This window comes from Triplophysa rosa, linkage group LG12, assembly GCF_024868665.1.
Source record: "Triplophysa rosa linkage group LG12, Trosa_1v2, whole genome shotgun sequence".
Classification (NCBI taxonomy): domain Eukaryota; kingdom Metazoa; phylum Chordata; class Actinopteri; order Cypriniformes; family Nemacheilidae; genus Triplophysa; species Triplophysa rosa.
This window is the reverse complement of record NC_079901.1, coordinates 12,376,966-12,403,933: the sequence shown is the minus strand read 5'-3', so window position 1 is coordinate 12,403,933 and position 26,968 is coordinate 12,376,966. Positions and strand designations below refer to the sequence as shown.

At 39.8% G+C, this 26,968-nt stretch overlaps 4 protein-coding genes across 4 annotated transcripts; all 4 read right to left on the bottom strand.

Moving 5' to 3' along the window:
* Positions 1-1,281: 1,281 nt before the first annotated feature.
* LOC130562633 (extracellular calcium-sensing receptor-like) lies at positions 1,282-4,674 on the bottom strand. Its single transcript, XM_057347757.1, has 6 exons — positions 4,451-4,674; positions 3,965-4,259; positions 2,979-3,764; positions 2,563-2,784; positions 2,364-2,487; positions 1,282-2,183 (listed from the first exon to the last, which is right to left on the bottom strand). The coding sequence occupies exons 1-6, from the start codon at positions 4,672-4,674 to the stop codon at positions 1,282-1,284; spliced, it is 2,553 nt and encodes an 850-aa protein (XP_057203740.1).
* Positions 4,675-5,448: 774 nt separating this feature from the next.
* LOC130562550 (uncharacterized) lies at positions 5,449-12,938 on the bottom strand. Its single transcript, XM_057347634.1, is given in 12 exon segments — positions 5,449-6,362; positions 6,543-6,666; positions 6,742-6,963; positions 7,222-8,007; positions 8,295-8,589; positions 8,700-8,947; positions 9,758-10,659; positions 10,840-10,963; positions 11,039-11,260; positions 11,420-12,205; positions 12,289-12,583; positions 12,769-12,938. Coding segments are annotated over 11 exon segments (4,902 nt in total). The 5' UTR covers positions 12,568-12,583; positions 12,769-12,938.
* A 4,434-nt stretch (positions 12,939-17,372) lies between these two features.
* On the bottom strand, positions 17,373-20,651 carry LOC130562641 (extracellular calcium-sensing receptor-like). Its single transcript, XM_057347764.1, has 5 exons — positions 20,382-20,651; positions 19,427-20,233; positions 18,739-18,963; positions 18,353-18,476; positions 17,373-18,271 (listed from the first exon to the last, which is right to left on the bottom strand). Exons 1-5 carry the CDS (start codon positions 20,634-20,636, stop codon positions 17,373-17,375), a joined length of 2,310 nt encoding a protein of 769 aa, XP_057203747.1. The 5' UTR covers positions 20,637-20,651.
* Positions 20,652-22,396: 1,745 nt separating this feature from the next.
* On the bottom strand, positions 22,397-25,686 carry LOC130562635 (extracellular calcium-sensing receptor-like). Its single transcript, XM_057347758.1, has 6 exons — positions 25,565-25,686; positions 25,188-25,476; positions 24,206-25,012; positions 23,821-24,045; positions 23,427-23,550; positions 22,397-23,298 (listed from the first exon to the last, which is right to left on the bottom strand). The coding sequence occupies exons 1-6, from the start codon at positions 25,669-25,671 to the stop codon at positions 22,397-22,399; spliced, it is 2,454 nt and encodes an 817-aa protein (XP_057203741.1). The 5' UTR covers positions 25,672-25,686.
* Positions 25,687-26,968: the final 1,282 nt, after the last annotated feature.

Genomic DNA, 26,968 nt, shown 5'->3' with positions numbered 1-26,968 from the left:
ACGTCACTTTTAAATGACATCACTATCACCCAGGTTATACACATTACAATATTGTAGCCTACTGTATTGAAGCTTGTTTTTTAAACTCTAACCTGCCACTGCACTCTAGTGGCTGTGGCCGTCTAGTGTAGGTGCGATTCTCTGCTTTCAGGTAATGATGAATGGAGAAAACTCCTCCAATAAGAAAATCTCCGTCCTTGAAGAGACCAGGAGGCTGGGGATCACCTTGCAGGATGCATGTGACTGAATAAACCCCACACAGAGCAGGACAAAGCCTGGTAATGTACAGTATTGTCACTGTTAATATGAGATTAACTTGCATTTCTCCTGCTAGGCCAGCAAGCACTCCAAATGTGAAGTAAGCGTGCATGTTTAAATATCCACCACTAGCCTACCGCAACTGTTGTCTGACTCTACAGTGGGGAAATATAAGAGAGTGTAGTTAATATTTAATATATGTCAATCATAATGACAGTATGTGTCCCAAGTGTGTCTTATACTGTTAACACCAAAACAAAGACCTGCTTTCTTTAAGGTCATTAAACTCCTGCCAACCCCATGAGAAATGTATCACAATAAAAGCATGTTTATTTTATTTAACTTTAATCAAAATATGATAAAAACGTTTCTCAATAATAAAAAACCTTTTCTCAATAAAAAATAAAATACTAAATCTACCTATCAATAAATCCATATACTAACATAGATAGATTTATGAGGTGAAGGCAGTTCTGATTTATTTAACCTAATTGATTTTGAGATTTTGATGACCATCACAATGGCCATCGGTTCTGATAGGTGTCCGTTTTTACATGGCAGTAATAATACTACAAATTATACATAATAGGATAACTGTTTTACATAATGATGCCTTTTATCATTTAATTGATGGTCTTTTTGTTTATTTAATCATTATTAAATACCCGATTTATCAGAATTTCCCTATGACAATACAAGCATTGGAATTAATTTAGATTGTTTATCTCTGTATAAATCACTGAAATTTGCTGAGAATTCAGCAGTTAAAATAATAAAGTGCTCACAATCTAAATGAGCATCTTTAGTTCGGGTTACATACTGTATGTGTGAAAACAAATCAACATTAAATGTTTTAAATATTCTTATTTTGAATTTAATTGTAATATATTTTTACTCTCTACATGTTTATGATGACTGCATGATTTATAGTACATATAATCCGTGTGAAAATTGAAACAAATTGAATTAAAACACAGAATGTCTGATATTAGCACGAGTGCATTTTGTGTTTCAAGGAGCTTTTTACTGTACTTTCCCCATTAAATGTTTTTTGGTATTCTGCTCTGGCCTAAACACAATAATGAAACACTTTGGAGCAAAAATACAGATAATCAGACCAAAGCTTGAAGCTAAAATAGCAAATATCTCTACAGCTACAGTAAATTTTCCAGGAGAACTGACATAAGCCGGAATAAATGTGATCCACACAGCACAGAATATGAGCATACTGAATGTGATGAATTTAGCTTCATTGAAGTTATCAGGCAGCGTCCGAGCCAGAAAAGCTAAAACAAAGCACAGGAAAGCCAAAAGGCCTATATAACCCAACACAGCCCAGAAACCCACAGCTGATCCTAAACTGCACTCCAGAATGACTTTTTCTTTGTAGTGTTGCATATTATTGTTAGGGAAAGGTGGGGATATTGTTAACCAAAGCACACAGATAAGAACCTGTACAAGAGTAAAACCAAGAACACTCATTCGTTGTTGTACAGGCCCAAACCATTTCATGACATTACTTCCTGGAAGTGTGGCCTTGAAGGCCATTAACACAACTAATGTTTTCCCCAGAACACAAGAGATACAGAGGACAAAAGTGATCCCAAACGCTGTGTGACGTAACATACAGGACCACTCAGTGGGGCGACCAATGAAAGTAAGTGAACAGAGAAAACACAGAGTCAATGAGAAGAGCAGCAGGAAGCTCAGCTCTGAGTTGTTGGCTTTTACTATGGGAGAAGCTCTGTTTCTGTAAAACACTAAAGCCATGCTCAAAGCCACCAAAGAGCCGGCAATAGAGACAATGACGAGTATGATTCCAAGTATTTCATCCCATGACAGAAACTCCACTGGTTTTGGAAGGCACTTATCTTTCTCTTTATTGGGCCAGTACTCAGGTGAACATGGAAGACAATCCACAGAATCTGTAGGATGAATCATAGTTAACAAATGGTAACCAAACAGAGTAAATCAAGATGCAAAATTTTTGCACCTGCAAAAATAAGCTTAGGAATGACTAACTACAAGCAGCTTAGCTGCTTAGGATATTCAATTTTATAATTATGAATGTTTTTCTTATCAGACTATGTCCAAAAATACATTACTTGTTTCATTACTGATTTCTCCATCTGCACATGGAATACAGTCATAACAGCAGACAGGTCTTCCTTTCTGTCCAGCCTTCCTAGTGCCTGGAGGACAACTCTCACTGCACACAGACGTAGGCACCTGGAGGTGACAGGTGACAGAAAGCACTCACAGATAACCACAAGCAGATAGAAACAGAAGAAAACATTAGCATACCTTTTCACTTCCATCATTCCAAACGATAGCTCCGTTCAAACTGAATTCTTGGCCTTTAGGCTGTGCAGCATCATAGTGACCCACTGTGACAAAGTCAATTGAACCATCTTTCTGACGCTGCCAGTTCACAAGTTCATAGGTGGCTACTGGGTCCCCGTTAATATCAAATGAAACAGGATAATTATTTTTAGTGAAATTCACTCTCCTGAGCTGTTCAGAAACCTGCATGATGGACATGAGATACAGCATGGTGACTTGCTGGTTTATGTTATTGATCTATTTGCTCAATTTTCTGTGATATCTTTATGTACAGCATTTTACAGTTCAAAGTAACATTACAATAAAAGCAAATATCTTTAGTACATAACCCTATGTGGAATTTAAAAAAAAAATAATTCTGTGGCGATAACTCTTACCTGCTTGGGCTCAATTTGAATGTTTTTGTCACACTGCGTGCCGTTACAGACAATGGCATGGATGGCATGAGCTATAGCATATGTGGCTTTGTACACCAAGTTAGTAATTCTTAACTGGGATGTATCTGTATACGGGATTCGTAATTCACGCATATCTTGAGTACCATCACATGCTGGCAAACCAGAGGAAGAACCTGTTTGCTGTTTTAAACTACAACTAAATGAGCTTTCCCAAAATTCTGTCAACAGGGCAGATTTCAGTACCTCTTCTGGAGAGAGATCAAGTAAAAAGTGTCGAAAACCCGGAATAACAGAGCGCTGAATTCCAAAGCCCACAGCACCGATGCACAAATTAAAGCGCAACATTCCTGGGTCTGTAACCCACGTCTCACTGCCAATCCACTGTAACGGAGGAGGGGGCTGCTTTCTCAGCTCTTCTAATAGGATTTTCATGTCACCTGAGGCCATGAAAGCAACGATTACACGAGCCGTTGACCTGCGAATGACATCTGCGACTCTTTTGAGTTTAGTGCGCGGCTGGGTCCTGTAGTAGGCCTCTGAATACTCCACACAGATTCCCTCCTCCTCCGCAGCTTTCAGAAATGATGCCATGCCATTGTTCCCATAGTCTGAATCACTGCGCACCGCCCCGATCCACGTCCATCCAAAGTGCTTGACCATTCGTGCTAATGCGGCCGCTTGATGGTGGTCGCTGGGGATGGTCCTGAAGAAAGTAGGATACTGACGCTTATCACTGAGACACGCGCAGGTTGAGGAATGACTCACCTGTAACGCATCGTAAAGAGGACAAAAAAAATTGTCCGCAACACATTAATATACAGTTTTTAATATTTATAGCCTATAGGCCTATCATACGATTTTTGTAAAGCCAGTATATTTATAAAGCGTTTTTTTTTAACGCAAAGAAAATAGGCCAATTGCACAGTTTTCTTTATTCTATATGTAGGCACTGCAGAAAAAAACACCTGTGGATATCCAAAGCGACCGAAAATCCTTGACATGCTTATAGACGGAGTGGAACCAGATTCTCCAATTACTGCGGCAGACGCAGCAGATTTTGCGCATGAACCAGTGTCATTATAAACGAAATCAAATCCATTGGTGAGCTGAAACGCTACTTTTATTGCCATTGGCACAGATGCACAAGAATCATAGATATGGTATCCTAAAGTGATGCCCGGTAGGAGATCAGAGCTGTTGTTGATCTCTTCAATGGCAAACTGCAAGGCACGAGCAATACGCAGTTCCCTGGTATCCATGCTGTTTAAATACATATACAAATATTGTAATAAATGCATATAAAAAATATTTAAAAATAAATAAGTGAAAAACATACATGTCTGATACCCTTATTTACACAATAAACTCACAATTATAAACATAATTTCAGCAGTCAATGTCATTCAACCCTGATACAGATTGGACTGTATTAACCCTTTTTTAACTCTAACCTCCCAGTGCACTCTAGTGGCTGTGGCCGTCTAGTGTAGGTGCGATTCTCTGTTTTCAGATAGTGATGAATGGTGAAAGCCCCTCCAAAAATAAAATCTCCTTCCTTGAAGAGAGCAGGCAGCCACGGATCACCTTGCAGGATGCAGGTGACAGGATAAACCCCACACAGAGCAGGACAAAGCCTGGTAATGTACAGTATTGTCACTGTCAAGAACAGATTCATTTCTCCTGGACCAGCAAACAATCCAAATGTGAGGGGAAAATTAGGTCTTGTTTAAATATTCACCATTACCACAACTGTTGACGCAACTGGGAAACCTGGAGGGTGTGGTTAATATTTCATATCTCTCAATCCTAATGACAACTTGTGTCTCAAGTGTGTCATATACTGTAGTTTCCTAACACCAAAACATAGACCCGCCTTCTTTAAGGTCATTTCGCTCCTGCCAACCCCACACTGTAAAAGAAAATCCCGTAAAAAACGGATAGAGTACTGGCAGAAAATTACCAGTACATTTTCCTTTATTTTATGAACATTTCCATTAATTCTAAAATGCAATTTAATGCAGTCTAAAATGTAAAATACAGGTAAAACAACTGTAAAAATGAATACGGAAAATTCCTTCATATTTATACAGTATATTGTGCCCTATTTTTACGGATTTTTTTTAGTGTGCATGAGAAAAGTATCAAAGCACGTTTATTTTCCTTTACCTCTGACCAAAATTGTATAATAACCATTTCTCAACATGTACTGTAAATAAAAATAAACACTGTAGATAGATATATTTTTTAATCTGTTAGGTCTTTTGCATGCTACGTGTGGAAATGGATCAATGAAAAACGTTTCAACACATTCTTATTTTGAATTTTATTGTAATATATTTTTACTCTCTACATGTTTATGATTGTATGATTTACAGTACATTTAATTATTGTGAGGATTGTAACAATAAAACAAAGTATGTCTGATATAAGCAGGAGTGCTTTGTGTGCTTCAGGGGGATTTTTACTGTACTTTTCCCATTAAATGTTTTTTGGTATTCTGCTCTGGCCTAAACACAATAATGAAACACTTTGGAGCAAAAATACAGATAATCAGACCAAAGCTTGAAGCTAAAATGGCAAATATCTCCACAGCTACAGTAAATTTTCCCGGAGAACTGACATAAGCCGGAATAAATGTGATCCACACAGCACAGAATATGAGCATACTGAATGTGATGAATTTAGCCTCATTGAAGTTATCAGGCAGCTTTCTGGCGAGAAAAGCCAGAATGAAGCACAAGAGAGCCAGTAGACCAATATAACCCAACACAGCCCAGAAACCTACAGCTGATCCTAAATTGCACTCTAGAATGATTTTTTCTTTGTAGTGTTGCATATTGTTGAAAGGGAAAGGTGGGGATATTGTTAACCAAAGCACACAGATAAGAACCTGTACAAGTGTAAAACCAAGAACACTAAGTCTTTGTTGTGGAGGCCCAAACCATTTCATGACATTACTTCCTGGAAGTGTGGCCTTGAAGGCCATTAACACAACTAATGTTTTCCCCAGAACACAAGAGATACAGAGGACAAAAGTGATCCCAAACGCTGTGTGACGTAACATACAGGACCACTCAGTGGGGCGACCAATGAAAGTAAGTGAACAGAGAAAACACAGAGTCAATGAGAAGAGCAGCAGGAAGCTCAGCTCTGAGTTGTTGGCTTTTACTATGGGAGAAGCTCTGTTTCTGTAAAACACTAAAGCCATGCTCAAAGCCACCAAAGAGCCGGCAATAGAGACAATGACGAGTATGATTCCAAGTATTTCATCCCATGACAGAAACTCCACTGGTTTTGGAAGGCACTTATCTTTCTCTTTATTGGGCCAGTACTCAGGTGAACATGGAAGACAATCCACAGAATCTGTAGGATGAATCATAGTTAACAAATGGTAACCAAACAGAGTAAATCAAGATGCAAAATTTTTGCACCTGCAAAAATAAGCTTAGGAATGACTAACTACAAGCAGCTTAGCTGCTTAGGATATTCAATTTTATAATTATGAATGTTTTTCTTATCAGACTATGTCCAAAAATACATTACTTGTTTCATTACTGATTTCTCCATCTGCACATGGAATACAGTCATAACAGCAGACAGGTCTTCCTTTCTGTCCAGCCTTCCTAGTGCCTGGAGGACAACTCTCACTGCACACAGACGCAGGCACCTGGAGGTGACAGGTGACAGAAAGCACTCACAGATAACCACAAGCAGATAGAAACAGAAGAAAACATTAGCATACCTTTTCACTTCCATCATTCCAAATTATAGCTCTGCTCAAACTGAATTCTTGGCCTTTAGGCTGTGCAGCATCATAGTGACCCACTGTGACAAAGTCAATTGAACCATCTTTCTGACGCTGCCAGTTCACAAGTTCATAGGTGGCTACTGGGTCCCCGTTAATATCAAATGAAACAGGATAATTATTTTTTGTGAAATTCACTTTCTTGAGCTGTTCAGAAACCTGCATGATGGACATGAGACAGGGTTGCTGGTTAACATTACTGATTCGTATTTTACTAAATTATCTGTGCTCCAGGGTTGCTGGTTAACATTACTGATTCGTATTTTACTAAATTATCTGTGCTGATATCCCCACCCGGTACGTAACCTATGGCATTTTACAGTTCACGGAAACTAAAGTAACATTACAAACATATGCAGATTTAAAATTTCTTTAGTAAATAAAACTTTGTATGTCTCTTGTTGTGAATACGCCTACCTGCCTGGGGTCAATTTTGAAGTTTTTGTCACACTGCGTGCCGTTACAGACAATGGCATGGATGGCATGAGCTATAGCATATGTGGCTTGATACACCAAGTTAGTAATTCTTAACTGGGATGTATCTGTATACGGGTTCTCTAATGCACGCAGGTCTTGAGTACCATCACATGCTGGCAAACCAGAGGAAGAATCTGTTTGCTGTTTTAAACTACAACTAAATGAGCTTTCCCAAAATTCTGTCAACAGGGGAGATTTCAGTACCTCTTCTGGTAAGAGGTCAAGTAAAAAATTACGAAACCCAGGAATAACAGAGCGCTGAATTCCAAAGCCCACAGCACCGATGCACAAATTAAAGCGCAACATTCCTGGGTCTATGACCCAAGTCTCACTGCCAATCCACTGAAGTGGAGGTGGGGGCTCCAGGCTCAGTTCTTCTAAAAGGAAATTAATGTCTCCTGACGCAAGGAAAGCAACGATTACACGAGCCGTTGACCTGCGAATGACATCTGCGACTCTTTTGAGTTTAGTGCGCGGCTGGGTCCTGTAGTAGGCCTCTGAATACTCCACACAGATTCCCTCCTCCTCCGCAGCTTTCAGAAATGATGCCATGCCATAGTTCCCATAGTCTGAATCACTGCGCACCGCCCCGATCCACGTCCATCCGAAGTGCTTGACCACCCGTGCCAATGCGGCCGCTTGATGGTGGTCGCTGGGGATGGTCCTGAAGAAAGTAGGATACTGACGCTTATCACTGAGACACGCGCAGGTTGCGAAATGACTCACCTGTAACGCATCATAACGAGGACAAAAAAGAAAAACGCGTCAGTAACTCAACAATATTTCTATAATCTATATTTAACATTTGTTTACACATTTACATAATAAATATCGAGTGAAATATAAAACGAACGGACTCAAATCACATAGGTTTCATAGTATTTATTTTACACAAATCCGAATCTTAACGATGTCATTATCATATAGGCCTACAAAAAACTATTGTAATGTTGTGCAGTTCTTATAAAAATTATTCATTAAATAATAAATTGGCACTATGGGAAAAAAAGCACCTGTGGGTATCCAAACCGACCGAAAATTCTTGACATGCTTATAGACGGAGTGGAGCCTGTTTCTCCTACTAGCGCCGTAACAGCAGCAGATTTTGCGCATGACTCGGTGTCATTATAAACGAGGTCAAATCCATTGGCGAGCTGTAATGCTATTTTTATTGACATCGGCACAGATCCACAAGAATCATAGACTTGGTATCCTAAAGTGATTCCCGGTAATATATTAGAGCTGTTGTTTATCTCTTCAACGGCAAACTGTACAGCGCGTCCAAAGCGCAGCTCTCTGGTGTCCATGCTGTTAAAACAAACATCGCACAAATACACACTGCATTACAATAAATGGTTATTTATGCTCTTTTAAAGAAATTATTAAGTGAAAAATAGCTATGTCTGATTCACATTAACCTGCCACTGCACTCTAGTGGCTGTGGCCGTCTAGTGTAGGTGCGATTCTCTGCCTTCAGATAATAATGAATGGTGAAAGCCCCTCCGATAATAAAATCTCCGTCCTTGAAGAGACCAGGCAGCCAGGGATCACCTTGCAGGGCGCAAGTGACTGAATAAACCCCACACAGAGCCGGACAAAGCCTGGTAATGTACAGTATTGTCACTGTTAATATGAGATTAACTTGCATTTCTCCGGCCAGCAAGCACTCCAAATGTGAAGTGAACACTAGGCCTTATTTAAATATGCACTTTAACCACACTGCTGTGTTGTAACAATACAACTGGGAAACTAAGGAGGGTGTGGTTAATATTTCATATCTGTCGATCATAATGACAATATGTGTCTCAAGTGTGTCATATAGTTTCCTTAATAACAAAATCTAGACCTGCCTCCTTCAAGGTCAACATACTCTTGCCATTCCCATGAAAAATGTGTCACCTTGAAAGCATGTTTTTTGAAAGCATTTCCTTTGACATCTCACCAAAAGAAGAAAATAAACCTTTCTCAACGCATACTGTAAACATATATAACAACTAATACAAAATGAAATGCAGGAAGTGTACTCATTTCTAATGTCATTCACAACATGCCTTGGGTTTAGGTGTCCACTTTTACATGACACTCTTATATTCTTATTAGGTAAAATGACTTTTTTATTTAATTCCTAATTACTGAACTTATTTTCTGCTTGATAATAATTTAATACCAGATATATCAATGTACAATTTGTGTAATATTTCAAGTATTATGTACAATTAGATATAATCATATAAATTATAAAAAAACGTCTATTTTCTGTATAAACAACAAAAATATGCTGAACAGTTAGTTAACACTAATTTGTGTGTGAAAGGAAATCCATAAAAAACGTCAGCACATTTTATTTTTAAATTTGACCATGACGACATAGTACATGTTATGATTTTCAGTATATATACAGATTTATCATTAGTGTGAGAGCTGAAAATCAGCATAAATGTCATTTATGTTTGCTTTGTGTGCTTCAGGGGGATTTTTACTGTACTTTTGCCATTAAATGTTTTTTGGTATTCTGCTCTGGCCTAAACACAATAATGAAACACTTTGGAGCAAAAATACAGATAATCAGACCAAAGCTTGAAGCTAAAATGGCAAATATCTCCACAGCTACAGTAAATTTTCCCGGAGAACTGACATAAGCCGGAATAAATGTGATCCACACAGCACAGAATATGAGCATACTGAATGTGATGAATTTAGCCTCATTGAAGTTATCAGGCAGCTTTCTGGCGAGAAAAGCCAGAATGAAGCACAAGAGAGCCAGTAGACCAATATAACCCAACACAGCCCAGAAACCTACAGCTGATCCTAAATTGCACTCTAGAATGATTTTTTCTTTGTAGTGTTGCATATTGTTGAAAGGGAAAGGTGGGGATATTGTTAACCAAAGCACACAGATAAGAACCTGTACAAGTGTAAAACCAAGAACACTAAGTCGTTGTTGTGGAGGCCCAAACCATTTCATGACATTACTTCCTGGAAGTGTGGCCTTGAAGGCCATTAACACAACTAATGTTTTCCCCAGAACACAAGAGATACAGAGGACAAAAGTGATCCCAAACGCTGTGTGACGTAACATACAGGACCACTCAGTGGGGCGACCAATGAAAGTAAGTGAACAGAGAAAACACAGAGTCAATGAGAAGAGCAGCAGGAAGCTCAGCTCTGAGTTGTTGGCTTTTACTATGGGAGAAGCTCTGTTTCTGTAAAACACTAAAGCCATGCTCAAAGCCACCAAAGAGCCGGCAATAGAGACAATGACGAGTATGATTCCAAGTATTTCATCCCATGACAGAAACTCCACTGGTTTTGGAAGGCACTTATCTTTCTCTTTATTGGGCCAGTACTCAGGTGAACATGGAAGACAATCCACAGAATCTGTAGGATGAATCATAGTTAACAAATGGTAACCAAACAGAGTAAATCAAGATGCAAAATTTTTGCACCTGCAAAAATAAGCTTAGGAATGACTAACTACAAGCAGCTTAGCTGCTTAGGATATTCAATTTTATAATTATGAATGTTTTTCTTATCAGACTATGTCCAAAAATACATTACTTGTTTCATTACTGATTTCTCCATCTGCACATGGAATACAGTCATAACAGCAGACAGGTCTTCCTTTCTGTCCAGCCTTCCTAGTGCCTGGAGGACAACTCTCACTGCACACAGACGTAGGCACCTGGAGGTGACAGGTGACAGAAAGCACTCACAGATAACCACAAGCAGATAGAAACAGAAGAAAACATTAGCATACCTTTTCACTTCCATCATTCCAAATTATAGCTCTGCTCAAACTGAATTCTTGGCCTTTAGGCTGTGCAGCATCATAGTGACCCACTGTGACAAAGTCAATTGAACCATCTTTCTGACGCTGCCAGTTCACAAGTTCATAGGTGGCTACTGGGTCCCCGTTAATATCAAATGAAACAGGATAATTATTTTTAGTGAAATTCACTCTCCTGAGCTGTTCAAAAACCTGTGTGAAGGACATTTTGATGCATTTTACAAGAAGATGTTGCTATGTATGATTTAAATATTAACTGAATAATTCATATTGTATATATTTTTTTCAGAAAGTACAAGAATATTTGAAAAGTTTCATACAAGCCTTTGTTGGCTGTCATTTAAGACTTACCTGCAGGGGCTCAACTTTGATGTATTTGTCACATTTATTGTCGTTACATACAATGCCGTGGATGGCATGAGCTATAGCATATGTGGCTTTGTACACCATGTTAGTGATTCTCAACTGGGATGTATCTGTATATGGGTTCTGTATTGTGCGCAGGTCCTGAGTACCATCACATGCTGGCAAACCAGATGAAGAACCCGTTTGCTGTTTTAAAATACAATCAAATAAGTTTTCCCATAATTCTGTTAATAGGGGAAATTTCAGCACCTGCTCCATAGAGAGGTGAAGCAAATAATTACGAAAACCCGGAATAACAGAGCGTTGGATCCCAAAGCCAACAGCACCGATGCACAAATTAAAGCGCAACATTTCTGGGTCTGTAACCCAAGCCTCACTGCCAATCCACTGTAACGGAGGAGGGGGCTCCTGGCTAAGTTCTTCTAATAAGATTCTCATGTCACCTGAGGCAAGAAAAGCAACGATTACACGAGCCGTTGACCTGCGAATGACATCTGCGACTCTTTTGAGTTTAGTGCGCGGCTGGGTCCTGTAGTAGGCCTCTGAATACTCCACACAGATTCCCTCCTCCTCCGCAGCTTTCAGAAATGATGCCATGCCATTGTTCCCATAGTCTGAATCACTGCGCACCGCCCCGATCCACGTCCATCCGAAGTGCTTGACCATTCGTGCCAATGCGGCCGCTTGATGGTGGTCGCTGGGGATGGTCCTGAAGAAAGTAGGATACTGACGCTTATCACTGAGACACGCGCAGGTTGCGTAATGACTCACCTGTGCACCATAAAGAGAAGAAAAAAGTCAGCTTCAAAAATACATTACATTTTTTAAACGATATGTAAAAACTAGACAATCACCTGTGGAATTCCAAATGGACTGAGAAGTCTTGATATGCTTATAGATGGAGTGGAACCAGATTCTGCAACTACAGCAGTAACAGCAGCAGATTTTGCGCATGAACCAGTGTAATTATATACAAGATCAAATCCATTTGTGAGCTGAAACGCTACTTTTATTGCCATTGGCACAGATGCACAAGAATCATAGATATGGTATCCTAAAGTGATGCCCGGTAAGAGATCAGAGCTGTTGTTGATCTCTTCAATGGCAAACTCAAAGGCACGAACAAAGCGCATCTCTCTGAATCCCACACTGTTAGGGTAAACATAATAAAAATGTTTCAAAAACAGTTGCACATCTGATTTCTCATAATCTTACTATTACATTTCAAACATTAAGTAATTTTATCCAAACAATTTAACTCAATACATTAAAATCATACATCATGATTTAATTCATATTAAGCGTGCTATTCCATCATACATGCATATGCTAACCTCCCAGTGCATTCTAGTGGCTGTGGCCGTCTAGTATAAGTGTGTTTCTCTGCCTTCAGATAGTCGTGAATGGAGAAAACCCCTCCAATAATAAAATCTCCATCCTTGAAGAGAGCAGGAGGATGGGGATCACCTTGCAGGATGCAGGTGACAGGATAAACCCCACACAGAGCAGGTGTGATGTACAGTATTGTCACTGTCAAGAACAGATGCATTTCCCCTGCAAGGCCAGCAAACATTCCAAATGTGAGGGGAACATCATAACATGTTTAAATAGCCACTGGTGTTCTCTGTGGAAATTAATTTGCATGGGAAATGTGTAAGAGGGTGTGGTTAATACTGTAACTGTATATCACAATGGTAGATGATAATGACATTGTGTTGTGTTTACTGTCACCCCCAAGATTAAATAATCTTTTAATGTGTCCTTTTGAGACCTGTTTTATTCTAGCTTAGGCCTTTTGGGTATGTGAAATATGATTGAGTCATTTGCTTGTTTGATTTCATTTTGTAAAACATGATTAATCCATTTTATATAAATTATTATAGGATACTTTTAATTGCAGATTGTAATAGTTTCCCTGTTGCCAAATGATTCAGCATTGATGTTTGGCATTAAAGGTCCAATGTGTAATTTTTTGGAGGATCTATTGACAGAAATGCAATATAATACACACAACTATGTCTTCAGAGGAGTATAAAGACCTTACATAATGAAGCGTTACGTTTTTATTACCTTGAATGAGCTATTACTATCTACATACACTGTGGGTCACCTTGCATGTAATTCACCATAGACTGTAAAAAAGATGGACAGCATTATGCCACTTCCTTCCATTGTAGTGAATTGAGCGTAAAACGTCCGATTTTGGAACCTGGGCGTGCGCAGAAGGAATTGTAACCTGAGTCTGCGCAGTAGTGAGCACGAAGTGGATCCTGGTATTGTAACAACACCAGACAGATGGACGATGCCACACGGGAACTGGAGTGAACAGGAGGTTTAATGGGGTGAAACAATAGGTGCAGAAACAAACAGGGAACATCCATAGGTAAATCCACAGGTAGGCAAAAACACAGGTAACATCCACAAGTAAATCCACTGGTAAGTAAAACACAGGTAAAATCCACGGGTACGTAAAAACGCAAGGTAACATCCACAAGTAAATCCACTGGTAAGTAAAACACAGGTAAAATCCACGGGTACGTAAAAACGCAAGGTAACATCCACAGGTAAGTAAACAATGGGTCTGAACTAGCGAACATAACGAAACAACTAACAACTAGACCTGACAAATCATAAGACAAAACACAGGGTTTAAATGGTGTCTGGGAATGAAGATCTGGGGTATCATTTATAACCGTTGCGTACGCACAAAACGTGCCCTGAAAGAGGTGTACGCCACTTCCTGCGCAAAAGATGGGATTTATAAAAACAAACTTGACGGGAAAATTTGCGCATTTGCATGCTAACTCTGACCCATGCGTACTGACATTTTGGCGACACCAATGGTGAGCGGAGGAACTGGTGGCAGATGACGGAAATTAAATAAATTTAACTTGACATGTTGCTCAAAAATCACTTTTACCACAAACCACAAAAAAATCACTTTAAATCCAGGAGGTGGACGAGGGGTAGGTAAAGGGAAGGTGGCAGGGGATAGTCCATGGGGCTGTGGAGGTGAAGATGGAGTCCACAGCAGGATGAGAAGAATGACCCAGAGACCAGCCAGGAGGCGGTCCTAGAGTGGAGTCGAGGGGGGGGAGCCATGGTGGAGAGCAGACAGACGACACTCTAGGGACGAGCGACAGAGACGACGAGGGAGGAGTCCAGGGTGGAGTGCAGGCGGAGAGCCCGGGCGACTTCAAAGGTCCGAAGGGCCAAGGCAAAGCCGACCAAGGTAAAGACATGGACACGGAAGACCGTGGCGGAGCCAGAACGACTGAAAATGAAGGAGGAGCCTGACAGAGCCGAAGGGGCGGAGAGACGAGGCATAGCCAGAGTATAGGAGCCCCAAGGCGGTGGATGTCGACGACTGACCACGACGGAGCCGGAGGGACGAGGGAGCCTTGTGAAGCCAGTGGGATGATGGGCCACGGCAAAGACGAGGGAGACAGGAGCCAAGGTGAAGCTGCTGGGTCAGAAAACCGAGGTGGAGTTTGGGTCTCAGAGGCTGAGGGCGGAGACATGGGATACTCCATTTCAGGGGTAGTAGGCAACTGTAGATCTAGAGGCTCATCCGACCCAACGGTGCTGGCATTCTGAGGGTGAGCTGAGGGATTTCTGGGTGCCAACCGATCCAGGGCTTTCAAGCTTTCAAACTGGCTGACGAAGGCAGAGGGAGGGAGGGCAGAGCTTCCAGGGGGCTGGCGAAGGAGAGTTGGCTGCTGAGGGAGGACTGGTACGGGTCCAGCGGAGATGAGGAAGCGCTGGGCGGGACCAGCGGGGACGTGGAAGCGCTGGGCGGGACCAGCAGGGACGTGGAAGCGCTGGGCGGGACCAGCGGGGACGTGGAAGCTCGGGGCGGGACCAGCGGGGACGTGGGAAGTAATTAGTAATTAGTCCAGTCATGAAGTCCAGAGGCCATTTGCAGCTCACTCTAAGCGGCAGACTCGGGCGGGGCTTCCCTCAAAGCCCTCGAAGTCCACCAGAACTCCCACGGCAGCGCACGGAGTTGCCGGCTCGCGCACCTGGTCAGATGCATCTCGGGGCTCAGGCTCCAAGGCGAACGCAGGCTCATTCGCTGGGTCGAGTGCTAGCGTCGGTCTCGCTGTGGGCTTAGTCTGCGGTGACGTGGCTGGCTGGTCTCTGGTTCGGGGCGGGATCCGTGTGGTTCGGAGAGCTAGATGGCGTAGAATTGAGGCACGCATCCCGGGTGATCTGAAACAACCCCGCCTTTCACAGCTGGGACCGGATGACTTCTGTACTCACTCTCATCACTTTCCCCGATGCAGAATTCACACCCCACTGCTTGGAGGACTCGGTTAATAAAGTCCTCCAGGGGGTATTCATCTGCGTCAGGAAGCATAATGAGAGTGAGTAGCTCATCATCCAGGTGTCAAGGTCCTGCCCATATTCCGTGATGACTGTATTGTAAACGAAGAAATCATATTACCACACCCCTTTTTATCTAATAACTTACTAAGACCAAACTTATTAAAAAAACAAACATTTGGACATCCATTAACCTGATAAAAAACTGACTGAAATAACAGAAGACATCTTTGGGAAAATGTTTTTTGAAGTGTAATTGGATTTTATAGTTTGGCTCCTGTGCAATTTGTTTACATGGAGAGGGCAAGGTTTATGACCTGTACTGCAGCCAGCCAGCAGGGGGCGATCAAAGAGCCCGTAGCTTCACTTTTCAGGACGTGTGAGGCACTACTGGAATCCAGTGCCTCAGAGATTATGCATTTTTGTAGGCTATCCTGGAAGTAAGCGCCGCGCTGGTTCCCTCGACCAAAAGCCTTTTTCTATATTTTTCCTATAGACTTTTGGAAGATCGCAAAAAATAAGATCTGTGATTAACAGAGGTTTATGATGTTTGTACGCATTGTCTATCAAGATAATGTTTACAAATTAACACAACATTTGTTACTTTTGAAGCCGATATACAGTCGGCAGAAGTAAAAAGCTAACACGATGCAATAAACAGACTATACTTAAGGTCGCTCGATATCAATGTCACCACCACCAACCCTCCGACAACTCTTTAAAACTTTATTCAAAATGTGTTCCCTGGTAAGGAATTACTCCGTGAATGAATCTGCATCTACGTTTTAAGAGATCTGTGCCCATGTTGCATTATTTGTGAGCTTTATATGCGCGTTGACGTCTAACATCCCCCCCAAAGGAAGTCACTTTTAGCAACGTGTTAGCATCTGCCGTTTTTAAGTAAATTATTTAAATAATCACAAGCGGGTTATAATTATTGTGTTTTATGTCATAGAATAAAACTTGAAAATATTTAGAGGTTTTGTTTACGTCAGACCAAACCGATTTAACAAAAACCTATTATAAAAACCCATAGACTTTGGAGCAATGGAACCGGAAGTCCTAAAATGCTAACTTGCTTCCGGGTTTTGCATACAAAAATACGTCATCTCCTCGGCTCCCTATTCACCATGTTGTTTCTACAGTAGCCCTAAACGGACAAACTGCTCTACAGAGTGTGTTTCGTTTACATTTACATTTATGCATTTGGCAGACGCTTTTATCCAAAGGGACTTACATTGCATTATACTATACAATTGTTTCTAAGTCTGTCCAATCTAACCCAAGTCTGTGCGATCTAACCCATGACCTTGGCGTTGCTAGGGCCATGCTCTAACCACTGAGCTGCGGGAAAGCGGGAAAAGCTGGAAATGTTATCTCCGTTGGGAAAGAAGCTAAAACTTGACGACATGTTAGTCCTGTGTCAGCCTCCATAGTGCCTCACCACTAGATGCCACTAAATTTCATACACTGGACCTTACTAAAAATGTTGGCATTGAGTTAAAAATGAAAAGATAACAATATAATATGAGTTTTATTTATTTATGAGGGGTGGGGGTAATGGTGCTGTTTCATAAACATTTGTAATAAGTACACAATATGATTAATATAATTATTTGTCTTTTCCCATGAGATGTTGTTTGGTATTTTTCTCTGGCTTAACTAAAATTATATAAACCTTTGGGGTGAACAGACAGAGCAGCAGACCAAAACTAGAGGCTAACATAGCAAAAATCTCTACAGCTGTTGTGAATTTTCCAGGTGAACTGACATATGCAGGTACAAAAGCCAACCACACAGCACAAAAAATAAGCATGCTGAAAGTGATGTACTTGGCCTCATTAAAATTGCCCGGCAACTTTCGAGCCAAAAAAGCCAGAAAAAAGCAAACACAGGCCAGGAGGCCGATATATCCCAGCACACACCAGAAGGCCATATCAGAGCCAACACTGCAATCCAGGATGATCTTAGACTGTTGATATTTAGTGTTTCTATAGGGGAACGGTGGGGACACTACAAGCCAGGCAGTACATATCAACACTTGAACTAAAGTGCAGCTGAAGATGATGATTCTCTGCTGTGTGGGGCCCAACCATTTCATGATATTGTTTCCAGGTCGAGTAGCTGTGAACGCTGCTAATACCACTAAAGTCTTTCCCAGGATGCAGGAGATGCAGAGAGAGAAGGTGATGCTGAAGGCAGTGTGTCTGAGCATGCAGGACCAGGATGTGGGTTCTCCAATGAACACCAAAGCACACAGAAAACACAGAGTCAAAGATAACAGGATGAAGAAACTGAGCTCTGAGTTATTCACTCGGACTATAGGCGTTCCTCTGTTGTACAAAAATATCAAGAGCACTGTGATAGTAAGAAACGCTCCCACAACAGCTATCACAGTCAGGGTGATTCCCATTGCATCATGGGAGAGAAACTCAACTACCTTCGGCACACATATTGTTCCGTTTATATTGGACCAGTAATCTTCAGGGCATGACAGGCAATCTATTGAATCTAAGATAATTACAAATAACAGTCAGAGAGAGCAAGAGAGGAATAAACCAGCATATACTGTCTGTAAGAAAAAAAGAGTACCTGTTTGATTACTGATCTTGCCACTTTCACATGGAACACAGTCAAAGCAGCACAGAGGCTGCCCACGACGGACAGCCTTCCTAAATCCTGGTATACATCTATCAGTGCACACAGAGACAGGTACCTATAAAATATAACAAGACAAAGTCGTTTAATTAATTTGTCAGGAATATGGAAGACAATTGTATTATGCTTTTGGTATAATGTTTTAGTAAATACACTCTATGTAAGAGCTTTTTTAAAAAAAATACAGCTATATTTTGATATAAAGTACAGTACACTTTAATGTATGCAGGGGTGAATAGATTACATAGTTCTATTATTATTATTGTTTGTTAGAAAATGAACCACGCAGGTGGCAGCGCAGCGCACTGTCAACACCTTGCCTTATTGTGTTGGTTAGACCACATGATGGCCTCCTCCTCAATCACCAGTTCTTTCCCTGAATGCTGAGCACCGTCATACAGGCCCACATTAACAAACTCAATATCTCCATTTTTGTGTGTTTGCCAGTTTATTAAATCATAATATGGGGTTGCATCTCCTTTCTTATCAAAGTCAACATTTTCTCCTGAAATTGAGAAGGAAACTTCCTGAAGGTAATGCTGAAGCTAATGTGCATTAAAAAAACAGATGAAGAGAGAGACATAACTGTTAACAGGGCATAACCATTTTTTTTCAATGATAATTATTTGAACAAAAACTAGAAGATTAATATTAAACAATTTGAAATATATTATTTATTGGTAACACTGTACAATAAGGTTGTATTTGTTAACATGCATTAACTAACATGGACTAACAATGAACAACATCGTTTTTCAGCAGTTATTAATCTTTGTTAATGTTACTTAATGTCAGTACAATTATTCATGATTTTAACATTAGCATGAACTAAGATTAATAAAAGATGAAGAAGTTTTGTTCATTGGTAATTCGAGTTAGCATTATCTAATCTTATTGTAAAATGTTAACAATTTATCACATATATTATTATTTATTAGTTATATTATGTATTATTATTTAGATTTTGTGGGACAAGTCAATTCTCATCAGACCCTAAAGTATTTTTACCTGCCATGGAAACACATTGTTGAAATCTGCACATGAGAAATTCTCAAACAGTCCATTTCCAGGTGTACAGTGAATGAGATTATGTAGAGAATGAGCAAAGGCGTACACCGCTTTATACACATTATAGCTGACACGAGGGCTAGATGTGTTCATGTATGCAGAATGCTCTTCTCTGAGCGTCTCTTTCCCTGTACAGGAGGGCAGATGACTGTTTAAACTGATAGAAGGAGAACAGCCGTAGAGAGCTTCCCAAAGCTCCTGAACCTGAGGGTTAGACGGATATTCTTCTGGATTCACAGTTTTGAGATAATCCTCCAAACCTGGAATGTGTCCTTGACGAATCGCAAACCCAATTGTGCCTTCTAGAAATGGGTATGTTTTTGCTAAAATGGAGGCTGTAACCCAAGCCTCACTTGCAATCCATTGAATTCCTGTGATATTCTGAATCATAAACTCTCTCAAGAACGGATAAAACTCCCCCTCTACTGAAAAAACAACTACAACCTTAGCTGTGGATTCTTTCATTACTTTTAAAATCTTGAGGACTTTTTCTCTGGTGTAGTCTTTTGGGATCATTTCATGATAAGCTAAACAAATGTCAGTGTTTTCAATTTCTCGTTTCAAGCCCTGTAAAGCAAACCTGCCGTAGTCATGATCTTCAGTGACCACGCCAATCCATGTCCAGCCGAACTTCTTTAAGAGCTGTGCTATAGCTTTGACCTGGTAATCATCATTGGGGACCACTCGGAAAAATGTTGGGAACTGCTTTCGGTCGCTTAGACAAGAGCAGGTTGAGAAGTAGCTTATCTATGAGTTAAAATTAAGAAGAAAAATACACCAAAGTCTAAACATTAATGTCTCAAGTTAATCATGTTTTACCTAAGGTATGTCACAAATAGGCAAAAGACTGAAGAGTAGAATATTAACAATTTAGAAACCACATGCATCTTATTACCATTGGTATTTTGAAAGGCTGCAGAGTTCTGGAAAGCACAATAGATTGTGAGGAACCAGATTCCCCTACTAATCCTATTAAAGGAGCAGACCCCGAACACATTACACTTTGCATAACATCCTGCCCATTCAGTACGGCCAGGACGGCTTTCTGAGCTGTTACAGGGGTGGAGCAGGAGTCAAATATCCTGTAAGCCAGAGTATGGTTGGGCAGGAGGTCTTTTCTGTGGTTTATCTGTTCCACTGCAAGCTTCATTGTGAGAGCCCAGCGAAAGGCCCTTGGATCAAACCTGCATACAAAAGACTGAATAATAACTTTATACATTTACTTTTCGAACAATAAACTGACATCTCATAACTTGATTTAAATAAACAAAACATATATAAACACTAGACCAAATTTTGAATAGCCAAGCTCATATCCTTACCCTCGACACTGTGCTGCTAAGGGTCTCTTTATGTAGTATGTTGGTGGAAGCTCTACTCTGTAATGCAAAGGAAAAATCCCTCCTAGTGTGAAGTCTCCAGTAGTTAAAAATACTGGCAGATCAAAGTCATCCTGTGGGGAGCAGTTTGGAGACACAGCTGCACTGGAAAGGTGAAACACAAAGACAAAAATGTAAATCATTGTTCTTTCGAGCTCCACATAAACAAAGAGTTAGGACATATCTTGTTTCCTGAGGTTTTAAATGGCTAGTCGTGCTCCTTGCATATCATTATGTCTGACGTGTTCTTGGGTTATTTGCTGAATCGGTTGTGTGTAATATTATCCATGATGTAGCTAAGGGATATTACTGCCTTGTGTGCTTGTGAAAGACATGAAATACTTCAGAAGAAAAAACATCTCATTTTTACACTACATATTGTATTGCTTTCCAATCAAATATCAAAACGTTTTTTTCAGTGTCAGACTTCGTTGACATTGTTAAAGGATTCACACAACAAATAAAAAATCTGTCATCATTTATTAGCCCCCATATCATTCAAAACCAGTATATGACCTTCTTCTGGAAACAAAAACACAAAATGAGACATTTTGAGAAATGTCTCAATGGTTTTGTGTCCATACAATGGAAGTCAATGGAGGCCAACATTGTTGGTTACCAACGTTCTTCAAACTATCTTCCTGTGTTCTACAGATTAAGGCAAAACATACAGGCTTGAAATTATTATATCTAAATACTATCCCCTAAAAAATTCATCCAGTACAAATGACTAATTGTGTGAGTTCTAAATTTCTATAATTTCACTGATCACATGACTTCAACTGAGGTCAGTGTACATGACCAAACATTTTGTTGTTTGTTTTGTATTTTTAAACTGACAGGAGGTACACTTTGTCTGTTTTCAAACAGACTTATTTCACAGTGTGATGTGTACAAACCGGAAGGTAAACACTTGTCAGGTCAATGCTCTAGCTCTGTTCACTTCACAGAACAGTTGTGGAGACCAGAAGCAGTTGGGCATGTAGCGCTCCCTTCATGCTGATTTGTCTAACATATATATCAGACCTTGATAATAAATAAATTGCTCAAAGAAACAATGTTTTTGTAATGTTTGTTTTCCCTATTTTTACATCTCCCAGTAAACCATGAACAAATCGCACAACATATGCTACTGTTGCTTTGGGTAAATAAAATAAATGCCTGTGAGAAAACAAGCTGAATGAATGAATGGCTATGGCAGCAGTGCGACAGGAAAACGTTTTCCCCTACTTCCGATCTCTGTTGTCATATTGTGAAATAGGCGAACTGCTAGTGGGATATGACCCCCATTGTATAAAGATTCATTTGCTGAGTCTCATCAGTTATAAGACTAATGTAAATTCAGAGATATCAGTAAAGTAGATTATTTTGTTTCCATAATTAAGTAAAGTGTATCATTTTAACACATCTTAATAATGTTTATTCTTTTCCACAGTTATTCCATACGAGAAGGCCCAGTTAAGTCAGTAACATGGAGGATTATTTAAAAAACAACAACAATAAAATAGTTTCAAATGAAAGACCTTTTTTATTATTTTGCTACTTTTCCCATTAAATGCTGCTTGGTGTTTTTTTCAGGCTTTAGTAAAATTATGTAGCATTTTGGAGCAAATAAGCAGAGCAGCAGACCAAAACTTGAAGCTAAAATAGCGAAAATCTCTACAGCTGTTGTGAATTTTCCAGGTGAACTGACATATGCAGGTACAAAAGCCAACCACACAGCACAAAAAATAAGCATGCTGAAAGTGATGTACTTGGCCTCATTAAAATTGCCCGGCAACTTTCGAGCCAAAAAAGCCAGAAAAAAGCAAACACAGGCCAGGAGGCCGATATATCCCAGCACACACCAGAAGGCCATATCAGAGCCAACACTGCAATCCAGGATGATCTTAGACTGTTGATATTTAGTGTTTCTATAGGGGAACGGTGGGGACACTACAAGCCAGGCAGTACATATCAACACTTGAACTAAAGTGCAGCTGAAGATGATGATTCTCTGCTGTGTGGGGCCCAACCATTTCATGATATTGTTTCCAGGTCGAGTAGCTGTGAACGCTGCTAATACCACTAAAGTCTTTCCCAGGATGCAGGAGATGCAGAGAGAGAAGGTGATGCTGAAGGCAGTGTGTCTGAGCATGCAGGACCAGGATGTGGGTTCTCCAATGAACACCAAAGCACACAGAAAACACAGAGTCAAAGATAACAGGATGAAGAAACTGAGCTCTGAGTTATTCACTCGGACTATAGGCGTTCCTCTGTTGTACAAAAATATCAAGAGCACTGTGATAGTAAGAAACGCTCCCACAACAGCTATCACAGTCAGGGTGATTCCCATTGCATCATGGGAGAGAAACTCAACTACCTTCGGCACACACATTGTTCTGTTCATATTGGACCAGTAATCTTCAGGGCATGACAGGCAATCTATTGAATCTAAGATAATTACAAATAAAAAGGTTAGAGTTAACATCTGGAAGAATAAATTAGACATGGAACCAGATTATAAACAGAGTCTTTCCATTTATTTAATTTAAAAAATACAGCTTGGGTGGTAGTGTTACCTGTTTGATTACTGATTTTGCCAATATCACATGGAACACAGTCAAAGCAGCACAGAGGCTGCCCACGACGGACAGCCTTCCTAAATCCTGGAGTACAGCTGTTGCTGCACACAGATACAGGCACCTAGATGAAAAATAATTCATCAAACAATCTAAAGGAACTGGACTAATTCATGCAAATTCTGATTAATTTATAAATTGCAAAGTTAAAGCTAACTTCATACAAATTCCTTTACACAACTGCATTTCCTCATAGTGTAATTATTTCTTATTTAGCATCATTTGTTTATTTAATCCAATATTATTGTGCTAATTGTGGCCCCAGGATCCTATTATGCTTCAGTTTTTCTTAAATGGCAACAGATGGCAGTGCAGCACACAGTCAACACCTTGCCTTATTGTGTTGGTTAGACCACATGATGGCCTGCTCCTCAATCACCAGTTCTTTCCCAGCATGCTGTGCTGTGTCATAGAGACCCACTTTAATAAACTGAATATCTCCATTTGTGTGTCTTTGCCAGTTTATCAAATCATATGATGGAATTGAATCCCCCTTGATATCAAAATTAACTTCTTCTCCAGAAACAGAGAAGGACACTTCCTGTAAATAATGCTGTAGCTTTGGAATACAAAATCAAAGAAAACATAGAAAGAAGGGGCAGACATTTAAATTAAGATTTACTATTAAAAGAAAAATGTAACTTGTTTGTGGATTGCTATTCCAGAATTTTTTATATATATATTGTTTACATGGAAATAGACCCTAAAGTATTTTTTACCTGCCATGGAAACACATTGTTGAAATCTGCACATGAGAAATTCTCAAACAGTCCATTTCCAGGTGTACAGTGAATGAGATTATGTAGAGAATGAGCAAAGGCGTACACCGCTTTATACACATTATAGCTGACACGAGGGCTAGATGTGTTCATGTATGCAGAATGCTCTTCTCTGAGCGTCTCTTTCCCTGTACAGGAGGGCAGATGACTGTTTAAACTGATAGAAGGAGAACAGCCGTAGAGAGCTTCCCAAAGCTCCTGAACCTGAGGGTTAGACGGATATTCTTCTGGATTCACTGTTTTGAGATAATCCTCCAAACCTGGAATGTGTCCTTGACGAATCGCAAACCCAGTTGTGCCGTGTAAGAATGGATAGGATTCTGCTAAAATGGAGGCTGTAACCCAAGCCTCACTTGCAATCCATTGAATTCCTGTGATATTCTGAATCATAAACTCTCTCAAGAATGGATAAAATTCACCCTCTCCTGAAAAAACAACTACAACCTTAGCTGTGGATTCTTTCATTACTTTTAAAATCCTAAGGACTTTTTCTCGGGTGTAGTCTTTTGGGATCATTTCATGATAAGCTAAACAAATGTCAGTGTTTTCAATTTCTCGTTTCAAGCCCTGTAAAGCAAACTTGCCGTAGTCATGATCTTCAGTGACCACGCCAATCCATGTCCAGCCGAACTTCTTTAAGAGCTGTGCTATAGCTTTGACCTGGTAATCATCATTGGGTATCACTCGGAAAAATGTTGGGAACTGCTTTCGGTCGCTTAGACAAGAGCAGGTTGAGAAGTAGCTTATCTATGAGTTAAAAGAAAAAAAGGAGAAGGAAAACAATTAATGGTACATTCCTCCAAGAGTAACATTTTCATCACACAATGAAGCCAGTAATTGTTAATCTGCTTGCAAACATGATAAATAAAACACTTGAATGTGCTTTAAACATACACAAAAAAGGAAAACAACTCTGTATTACCATTGGTATTCTGAAAGGCTGCAGAGTTCTAGAGACAACAATGGACTGTGAGGAACCAGATTCCCCTACTAATCCTAATAAATTACCAGTTTTAGAACAAATAAAAGCTGAAACAATATCATGCCCGTTCAGTACGGCCAGGACTGCTTTCTGAGCTGTCACAGGAGTGGCGCAGGAGTCAAATATTTTGTAGGCCAGAGTACGGTTGGGCAGGAGGTCTTTTCTGTGGTTTATCTGTTCCACTGCAAGCTTCATTGTGAGAGCCCAGCGGAAGGCCCTTGGATCAAACCTACACAAAGCATCCCATAATTAGCAATAGTATTAGTAAATTAACAATAGAAAAAACTGAATAATCACACACGAACACATTTCCTTACCCTTGACACTGTGCTGCTAAGGGTCTCTTTATGTAGTCTGTTGGAGGAAGCTCTACTCTATAATGCAAAGGAAAAATCCCTCCTATTGTGAAGTCTCCAGTAGTCATGAACACTGGCCGATCAAAGTCACCTTGTGGAGAGCAGTCTGAAGAAACGGCTGCACTGGAGAGGTGAAACACATAGAAAAAAATATAAATCATTATCTTCTTGGCTTCACTAAACACAAGTGTGTGATGCTACTGTTACTCTTTGTTTTATATGTCAGTCATGCTTCATGCATATCATTATGTACATGACGTCCTCCTGTTTTATATATTGAATCAGGTGCTTTGGGACGTTTCCCAAGATACCACTGACAAAAACACTATCATTACTGTAATGTCACACATTTTCAATTAAATCAAATTTTAACGTTTTATGGAATTTTGTAACAAATTCTAACGATTGTGCATTGTTGAAAAGCAGCTTTACATTAAATACATATTAGTACTAGGGATGTCACGGTTATTAAATAATCGTCTCATCGCGATTGTTTGGCCTCATCGCGATGGTTTCAGATCATCGCAATTATTGCACATCTCTACAGAAGACACTAGGGGGAGCTGTAGTGCATCTGCATATTACATATTTTAGTGTATTTATTGTAACTAAAGCATGGTAATACTTGTAAAATGTACCACCACAACACAATAAAAACTAAAGCATATACCATAAAAATCACCTGCAGAACAATCGAATATTATTTAAAATAATCTCAGTGTGAAAACCAGTCTACCAAAATTTCATTAACATAGAAGTAAATTTTTATTTTAGTCTTGTAAGTGAGAAAAAACAGACTAGACGCATTTCTATGACTGATAGCATATCAATGGTGGCTTCAATTCACCCCTGATCAATTTACTTAATTTACAAGTATTTTGCGGTTGTATTATTGACAGGTAAAAGCCTAAACCTTAAATATTTGATGAACCAATATTTCCAAGGAAAAAACCAGTCTTATATTCAGAACAACATGGTCCATTCAAAGCTGAATAAAAAATGTATGAGAATTAAATGTCAAAGCTCTAAAACAGACAATTAATCGTCATAATCGTCAAAGCCCTAAAACAGACAATTAATCGTCATAATCGCAATGATTTACTAGACAATTAACCGTCAGCCAAATTTTAGAATAGTGACAGCCCTAATTAGTACAGACAGTAGAAGCATTGGGGAACAACAAATTATGAAATATATTACATAGTGTATTAGTCTATTACATATTACATAATTACATAGCACAAGTGCATGTAGACCATTACTATAATTTTCTAATTACCTTTGTAAGATTTAATCACTATAATATACATAGTGACATCAACAAAAGGGTAAGTTTGACTTAAACTAGCATTGAAGGGTGAAATC